General features: G+C 41.3%; 1 protein-coding gene across 2 annotated transcripts in view; it reads left to right on the top strand.

The window, feature by feature from the left end:
- The window catches only part of Grm2 (glutamate metabotropic receptor 2), a 12,471-nt gene extending 10,169 nt beyond the window's left edge, over positions 1-2,302 (top strand). For both annotated transcript variants that reach the window (XM_015487109.2, XM_048794641.1), the window contains 2 exons: positions 1,316-1,496; positions 1,734-2,302. In XM_015487109.2, coding sequence (XP_015342595.1) covers positions 1,316-1,496; positions 1,734-1,807 — 255 coding nt within the window. In that variant the 3' untranslated portion in view covers positions 1,808-2,302. The remainder of the gene's footprint in view (positions 1-1,315; positions 1,497-1,733) is intronic.
- The last annotated feature ends 6,887 nt before the right edge of the window (positions 2,303-9,189 follow it).

Below are 9,189 nucleotides of genomic sequence, written 5' to 3'. Positions count from 1 at the left end.
TTTTCTTTGGGTCCTGTGATGGCTCCTCTGACTTTAGGGGTCGGGGAAGAGAGAGAAGAAAAGAGACAGGAGAGAGAGAGAGAGAGAGAGAGAGAGAGAGAGAGAGAGGTCAGTATTCCAATGTCATTCCTAAACTGGCAGGAGATGGGGTGCAGAAATATGTTCCAGGGGCTTAAGGGTTTGACTAGAGAGGAGGTCTACAGATGAAAGATGAAGCAAAGAAGGTAGGGGGAGGAGAGGTAGGGTTGACAAAGGTTAAATCAGATGAAAGGTATATTCCAGTTGGTGGCTTCCAAACAAATTTGGTTTCATCTGACACTGTCTCAGTGGGTATCCTCAGCTCCAAGGGGCAATGGATACTTTAAATGGGGTGAACAGAAAAGGCCTCTCAGAGGAGAACAGGTGAGCTGGCCTCTGACTGACAAGAAAATCATCTTGGTTAATCCTCATGACTCTGGAGTAAGCTCCATGGCTCTCCCATTTTACTGACAAAGAAACAGGGCCTTGGAAAGTCAACCCTGTGCCCGAGGTCACTTAGCTTGAGAATGCAGTGTAGGGTCTGAACCGACAATCTTAACAATTAAAGGAGCAGGAAAATTGTGGCAAACATCCTGACAAAGGTTCTTTCCCCAGGACAGAAGTGTGGTGGTGCAGTGCTGTGGCCCAGGGATCTCTGGGCTTGGCTGCTCTGCTTGCAACTGCTGGGCCACCACCTGGAGGCTAGGGTTGAGAGGGAATCTGCTTTGACTTAGCCTGAATGTGCATATAATTTGCATTTTCATGCCAATAATAGCTAAGGACTCACCCAGGGCATACATATACACAATAGTCAACCATGCATGCACAAACACATATACCAGCACATATACATACAGACACATATACATACAGACACATGCATGCACATTTTTTTACACATCCTGGCACACACACACAGTTCCCTCCCTACACACTCCCTACACAGTCCATACCCATATATCCTACACCCCCAAACACTTGTACACACACAGACCTGTACACTCACTACTGCACATAAATACATACACTCAGATATGCAGTGGTGGACATACCAGCTCCTCCACATATGCATACGTCCCTATATATACATGCACCCCAGCATGTTCAACCCCACAGCTGAACTTTGGGATCCCTGGGCAAACAGTCTACCAGGACAGATGCTGGGACTGTGCCCACCAAGGTCCAGTAGATGCTTACTGTCTCTCCCACATCCTGGGAAGGGGGTTCTAGGGGCCAGGCCCAGCCTTTGGGACAGACATCCTTGACCTGTGCCTGCTTCCCCACTCAACCCCTGCAGGTACAGACCACCACCATGTGCGTGTCAGTCAGCCTCAGTGGCTCTGTGGTACTTGGCTGCCTCTTCGCACCCAAGCTACACATCATCCTCTTCCAGCCACAGAAGAATGTGGTTAGTCATCGGGCACCCACCAGCCGCTTTGGCAGTGCTGCCGCCAGGGCCAGCTCCAGCCCTGGCCAAGGTCAGCATCATAAGCACCGCTTCCTACCTGAGTTCCCCCTCCCAACCCATCTCCTCAGGTGTGGTCTACTCCTCCATTGCTGAGATTCCTTGTTGGGGGATGGGGTACCCTCAAGATGACACTGAACATGAGAGGGTGGCAAGGGGACATGCTTCCCTCCACAGCTCTACTTTCCCTGCTTCCTACTCTTTATGGAGGATTCAGGGTCATCTCCAACTTCTGGTTTTCTTTCCCTAGGGTCTGGCTCACAGTTTGTCCCCACTGTTTGCAATGGCCGTGAGGTGGTGGACTCAACAACGTCATCGCTTTGAAGACCCTACACTTCTGCCCTGATATGGCTGTTCCCTGGAACCCAGTGTAGATAGTGTCCATGGTCAGGAGGAAATTGGCTGGAGCAACGCAATAATACCCACCCCATGCCCACCCCAAAGTCACTTACCCACCTGCTTGTCCCAACCCTTCAGAGTCAGAAGTCAGTGTCCTTGGCCAGGGGGCCTTTGCAATGGCCACCAGCTGCCCTTGTAGCTGTGTCCTCTGCTTGCCAGGCCCAGGGTTCAGAGGGGAGAGTGCCCTGGCACGGGGTGGGGGGGGTGGGGGGAGTGACTGAGGATCGTAGGCCCCAATCCCTAATCAGCAAAGGTGCTTCCAGCCCAGCTCCTCTCCCCCCTAGGGCCTTTTTAATTTTTTATATGTTACTCTAGGATGGGCAGGGTGGTTGTTGTGGGGGCTGTCCCTGTCTCTGAACAGTAGTTTGTCCTGTGGTTTATTTTGTATTATCTGTAAATAAAGTGTCTTTATTTAAAAAAAAAAAATCACTCTTAATCCTTGACCCAGAGAAGCCCTGTCCCCTCTCCCCAGCCTCCCAAGTCTTTATTCTGCTAGTATTTGCCGCTGTACTCTGTTCCTGATGTTAGGATTTGGAAGCCACTAAGACAAACCCAGCCCTGTCTTTGGGGAGGTTGAAAATGAATAAACCATCTTCATTTTAAAGGAGACGCCACAGGCTGGCCAAGGCATACCTGGTGTGAGGGCAGGATGGTGTGGAGTGACTGTGATTCTGGGGATCAGTGATCTTTTCCATGGCTGCCTGCCTGGTACTTAGAGGAGCCGGGTCAGCTCAGAGCCAGGCTGAGTGAAGAGGGAACCAAGAAGCAGCATGGGACTGAATGTCATGTGATCATTTGGCACATACAAAGGTAGGAAGAGCTCATAAAGGGGGGCAGATGAAGCAGGGAGGGCAGAAGCTGGGCAGTTTGGAGAGGCCATCTACTGCTGGGCCTGGCAGGAAGTCAGAGTCTGGAGCGCCTCTGGTTGCAGGACTGTGGTGAAGTCCTCCAGGATTCTCTATTTGGAGATCACCAGCAGAGGGCGCCAAGGCCCAGCCTAGGCCACATGGCTCAGGGCACTGAACCCTAAGAAGATGGCAGCTTCAGAAGGGTCTGCAGTATCTCAGAAGGATGGGCAGGCCAGGGACATTTTTTGTTTCTAGTAGCTTCATTTGCTTCTGCAAGCTGGTGAGATTGGAAATTTGGGTTAATAATTCAAAAAAATGGAAATAAAAAAATTTGCAGGAATGGCTTCTCCTCCTCAGTCCATATCTGGTATGCAAGAATGGCAAAATGTAGAATACTCAGTTAACTCTGAAGGTCATAAACAGGGATTTTTTTTTTTTTTGGTATGGATATGTCTTACACAATATTTGGGATGTATCTTATATGAAAAGTTTTTGTTTATCTGACATTCATATTTAACTATGCATTCATATTTCACCTGCTAATGTAGGCAACAAGCAAAGGAAAGACCAGGGTTTGTGAACTCCCCCCACCCCAAGTTTTCCTTCCAGTCATGGATGACCTGGGCTAATGTCTGGTTTTCCTTCTCTCCAATGCCACACAATCCATGACCCTGAAAGTTCTGGCACCTCTGCCTAGGAAAGGGAAGGGGTGTTGGGGTTTCTGCTGGGTCTGTTTATGTTAAACTTGAGTTCCCAAAGGAGAACCCTGCTTCTTTTGGGGATGGAGGATCAAAGATGCCAAGCATTTGGGATTCTCCCTGGAGAATCCCATTCATGACCATAACTACCAGGTGCTCTATCTGAACAGCCAGAGTTTACATTGAGGCATGGGTGTTTCTCCTGTGGCTTTGTTCAAAGGCCCTCCCAGCCCCACTTCTATCCTTTCATCCATTCCTTCCATTGGTTCTGTGAAAACTCCATGGTAGATCTCAGCCTGTGTGGGCCTGCCTCTCTTTTATTCAACAATGAATTCCAATGGCTTGGAAGAGAATGGTTCAGACCTCTTTCTTTTCTTGTCCCTAGTCCTGGCATGGGGGTGAGGGTATAATACCAGGGCAGCTCAGATGAGAGATGCCTTCCCACATTTGAGCCCTTTCCAGGTGCAGACCCCTGAGACAGAATATCAATATCCAAGAGGAAGTTGGTGATGTATTAGGTAAAGGTTCTGGGGACAAAAAGTGAGGATGACATAGAGCCAAGAATAAGATTCAAGTTTTTTGATTCCCCAGAAACCCGTGGGTGAAAGTTGCCCAGAGTGGCATTCAGGCCAGTGCTCCCTCTCCATTGTCCCACTCTGCCCTAGCTGCTCTTGCCTCCTCTGCTGGTGTGAGGGTTCATGGGAGGGAAGGGGAAAGGAGGAATCCCTGAGAGCCTCAAAACCCTCTAGAAACCCCCCACCCCAATTCCAGCAGAAACCCCCCACCCCAATTCCAGCAGAAAAAGGAGAGGAGCCCACCCTTCTTGCTCCTGTGGGCTAGTGGGTTTTAAGCACTGAGATGGATATTCTCAGCTTGGAGGAGAAAAACTGGACCTGGTGAATGCAGAGGAAGGAGAAAGGTGAGGGATGAAAGGGAGGGAAGAGAGAAATGAGGGACCTGGGGGAGAGTCGTGGGAGCAAAAGAAAGAAAGTGGAAATGAAAGCTCTAAACCCTGAGGGCTCTTGTCAAGATGTTAGGGTTTTTTAAAAAAAAATAAAATAAAATTATTCTTTCTGTGAAAACAGTTGTATGCTCCCTATAAATGGTTTAAGCATTGCAGAAAAGTACAAAAAGAAAATAAAAGTATTACCTCAAGTTTCATGATTCAAATATAACCATCATTAACATTTCTGGTACATCATGCTAGACATATTTCTATGCATTTTTACAGATAGGAGAGATAGAAATACTTTCATAAAAATGGGATCATACCATATGTCTATTTTCTCAGTGAAGATTTAATTTTACTTGACTCTAATTGAAGAAAATGAATCTGAAATAAAAACTGAACTTCCCAAACATTTCTTCATCACTAAAGATATTTCCTCCCCTGAACTATCCCTCAAGTTTAAGAAAGAAGATGGAGTTCCATTTAGAGGCAAACATTCTTTCAGTCTCATGGGATTTGAGGAGAGTCTGACCTGTTGTCAACCTTTTTGCACCGGAAATGGAAGGACTGGTTCACTGGGGCAGATGGAGGTCCTCATGCACAGGGCATGTGGCTCTGGATTGTGGCCTGTACATGGGTCTCTTTTTCACTGTGGCCATATTCAACAAAGAGAGGAAGGTAAGCACTGTATTTAAGCATCTCTATAGAGGGATGGCCCGGAAGCTACCTACTCTGCTGTTTTCAGATAACACTTCTCTATTGATTTTTTTTCTAGACATTTTACAGATTTAGTTTTTACATTGAGGTCTTTCATCTTTCTTGAATTTATTTTTGTATGTGGTGTGAGATAAGAGTCAATATTAATTTTTACCTAGATGGATACTCAGTTGTTTCAACATTGCTTGTTGCAAAGATTCCCTTTTCCTGTGTTGAAATATATTGGCACCCTTGCGTGAAGTCAGTTGGCCATAAGGGTGCTCTATTTCTGGATTTTATTTATTTATCCTAATGAACACCACACTGTCTTGATTACTTTAGCTTTAGAGTGAATCTTGAGATTAGGGAGGGCAAGCCCTTCAACTTTATGCTTTTTAAAAAATTATAATTGTCTTGGTTGTTCTAGGTTCTTTGTATTTTAATATAAATTTTAAAATCAGCCTTTCCAGTTTTGTGGGAAAAAATCAATTTGTGGAAAATTATAATCTTAGAAAAATATTGCCATTCAGTTCATAAATATGGTATATTTTTTCATTGATTTCAGTCTCTAATTTCTCAGCATTGTTTTGTAGTTTTCACTGTAAGAGTTTGGGAGTTATTGTATTAAGTTTATCCTTAGGCATTTTATTTATTTAAAAAAATTTTTTTTGTAGTTGTTAGATGGACAGAATGTCTGTATTTTATTTATTTTAATGTGGTGCTAAGGATCAAATCCAGTGTCTCACATATGAGAGGCAAGTGTTCTGCCACTGAACTACAGCCCCAGCCCGGCATTTTATTTTTTGATGCTATTGGAAATGACATTTTAAGTATCATTTTATTTCTCAGCTGTTTGTTTCTAGTTTTTTAGAAATGCAATTGGTATTTAAAATTGTGGTAAATTACACATTAAATTTACCATTTAAAGTATATTTTCATCACCCCACATAATTATCTTGTGTGTGTGTGTGTGTGTGTGTGTGTGTGTATGGTGAGATTTCTTTTTAAGTTCTTTCATCAATTTTCAAGTATATGATTATTATTAATATAGTCATGGTGTTGTATCACTGTGCACTAGATCTCCAGAACTTATTCAATCTGAAACTTTGTGCACTTTCAACATTTCCTTATCCCTGTTCCCACTCCCAGGCCTTGGCAACTACCATTTAATTTTATCCATTTCCATGAGTTCAGACTTTTCTAGGTTCCACTTACAGGTGAGATTATACAGTATTTGCCTGGTTTATTTCACCTAGCATGAATGTCCTCCAGGTTTATTCACATTGTATCAAGTGACAGAATTTTTTTCCTTTTTTTATAGCTGAATAATATGCCATTGTATATACACAACTCACTTTTAAAATTCATCCATCTATCAATGGACACTTAGTTTGAACCCATATCTGGGTTGTTGTGAATAATGCTGTAATAAACATGGTGGTGCAAACTTCTTTTCAATATACTAATTTTTCCTTAGTGTATATACCAAGAAGTGCAATCGATGAATCATATAGATGGTTGTTCTATTTTTAATTTTTGGAGGAACCTCCATACTGTTTTCCATAATGGCTGTACCAATTTACATTCCTAGTGTATGTGGGTGTTCTCTAGTCTCCACATCCTCCCCAACTCTTAATTTGTCTTAATGATAATGGCCATTCTAACAAGTATGAGGAGATGCTTCATTGTGGTTTTCATTTGCATTCCCCTAATGATTAGTGTTGTTGAGCACCTTTTCATATACCTGTTAGTCGTTTGTATGTGTTCATTTGAGAAATGTCTATTCATGTTCATTTTTTCATTGGGTTCTTTGCTTTTTTTTTTTTTTTTTTTTGCTATTTCATTGGTTCCTTACGTACTTTGAATATTAACCCCCAATCAGATCTATGGATTACAAGTATTTTTTCCCTTTCAGTAGGTTGCTAGTTATTCTGTTGATTGTTTGCTTTGCTGTGAAGGAGCTTTTTCGTTTGATGCAATTCCAATTGGTTATGCTTGTTCTTGTTGACAGTGTGCTTTTGATATCATATTTTATAAATCATTGCCAGATCAATGTCTTTCTTTTTCTTTTCTTGGGAGATGGGGTCTAACTATATTGCCCTTGGGGCTCAAGTGATCCTCTCCTGCCTACCTTGCTGGGAGCCAGGATTACAGGTGTGTACCCAGTTCCCTGGCTAAGAAGCTTTTTTCTCATTTTCCTCTAATAGTTTTACAGTTCCAGTCTGATGTTTAAGTCTTTAATCCATTTTGAGTTGATTTTTGTGTATGATGTAAGAATCCAATTTCATTCTTATGCATATAGACATTGAGTTTTCCATACATCTTTGTTGAAGAGACAGTCCTTTTCCCATTATGTGCTCTTGGCAACTTTGTTGAAGATCAGTTTAATGTAAATGTATGGATTTATTTTTATTCTATTCCATTGGTTGGTGTGTTTTTTTATGCCAGCACAGTGCTGTATTGGTTATTTAAATTTTTTAAAAATTTGTTTAATTAGTTAATATACATGACAGTAGAATGTATTTAGACACATTGTACACATTAGTTAATATACATGACAGTAGAATGTATTTAGACACATTGTACACAAATGGAGCAAAATTCTTCCTCTGGCTGAACATGGTATAGAATCACATGGGTAGTGTAATCATACATGTATATAGGGTAATAATGTCCATCTCATTCCACTGTCCTTCCCATCCCCACACGCCTCTCCTCCCCTCACACCCTTCTGCACAATCCAAAGTCCCTTCATACTCCAACCCACCCCCATGTTGGTTATTATTTTGTTTTATTTATTTATTTTTATGTGATGCTGAGTATCGAACCCAGCACCTCGCACGTGCTAGGCGAGAAACTCTACCGCTGAGCCACAACCCCAGACCTCCCATGTTGGTTATTATTGCTTTGTGTATTTTAAAATCAGGCATTGTGCTGCTCCCAGCTTTGAGTTTTTTGCTCAAAATTGCTTTGGCTACTTGGAGTCTTTTGTGGTTCCATGAGAATTTTAGGATTTTTTTTTCTATTTTTGTGAAAAATGTCATTGGAATTTTGATAGAGAAAAGTATTACATGATTATAATGGTGAATACTTCAAGAAAACAGATACAACAATCCTTAATATGTATGTGCCTAACAATTGCAAGTGTGGATCACTTTGGGTAGTATAGGCATTTTTTTTTTTTTTTAGTCGTAGATGGACACAATACCTTTATTGTATTTATCTTTATGTTGTGCTAAGGATCGAACCCAGTGCCTCACACATGCTAAGCAAGTGCTCTACCACTGAGCCACAGCTCCAGCCTGGTAGTATAGGCATTTCAACAATATTAATTCCTTTAATCAACAAATATGGGTATGGGTATCTTTCAATTTATTTGTATCTTCAATTTGTTTCATCAGTGTTTTATAGTTTTCAGTGTATTGATCTTTTACTTTTTCAGTAATTTTTTTCCTAAATATTTTTGTTCTTATGTTATTATAAATGGGATTGTTCATTGATTTTTTTTGGGATGTTTTGGATGTTTGCTGTTAGTATATAGAAATAATATATTGATTTTTGTATGTTGATTTTGGATCCTGCAACTTTACTGCATTTGTTTGTAAACTAAATGATATTTTGGTGAAGATTTTTTTCCTTTTTTAAAATTCANAGTTGCCCTAGAATTTGCAATATATCTTTACAAATAACCCCATTCTACTTTTAAATAAACTATATCACTTCATGGGTGTTCAAAGTACTTTATAATAACAAAATATTAGGAATTTCTTCCTCCTCTCTCTTGCTAAGTTGCCCAGGCTAGCCTCAAACTAGCCATGTGGCCTGGAACTCTTGGTGTTCCTACCTCAGCCTCTCAAGTAGCTGAACATGCAAGACTAGGCCAGTACACAGCTAAAGTTTTTATTTTACCTCCACTTATTCTTTAATGTTCTTTCTTTCTTGATGTAGATATGAATCTCTGATGTATATAATTTTCTTTCTCTCTGAATAACTTCTTTTAACATTTCTTGGAAGGCAGGTCCACTAGCAAAAAAATCCCTTCACTTTTTGTCTGAAAAACAAATCTTTAAAGGAAAATTTTATTTTTTAAAAAGTGTTTTTTTTTTTTAGTTGTAG

The sequence above is a fragment of the Marmota marmota genome, unplaced genomic scaffold (genome assembly GCF_001458135.2).
Source record: "Marmota marmota marmota unplaced genomic scaffold, marMar, whole genome shotgun sequence".
Lineage (NCBI taxonomy): Eukaryota > Metazoa > Chordata > Mammalia > Rodentia > Sciuridae > Marmota > Marmota marmota.
This window is presented reverse-complemented; position numbering and strand designations above follow the sequence as displayed.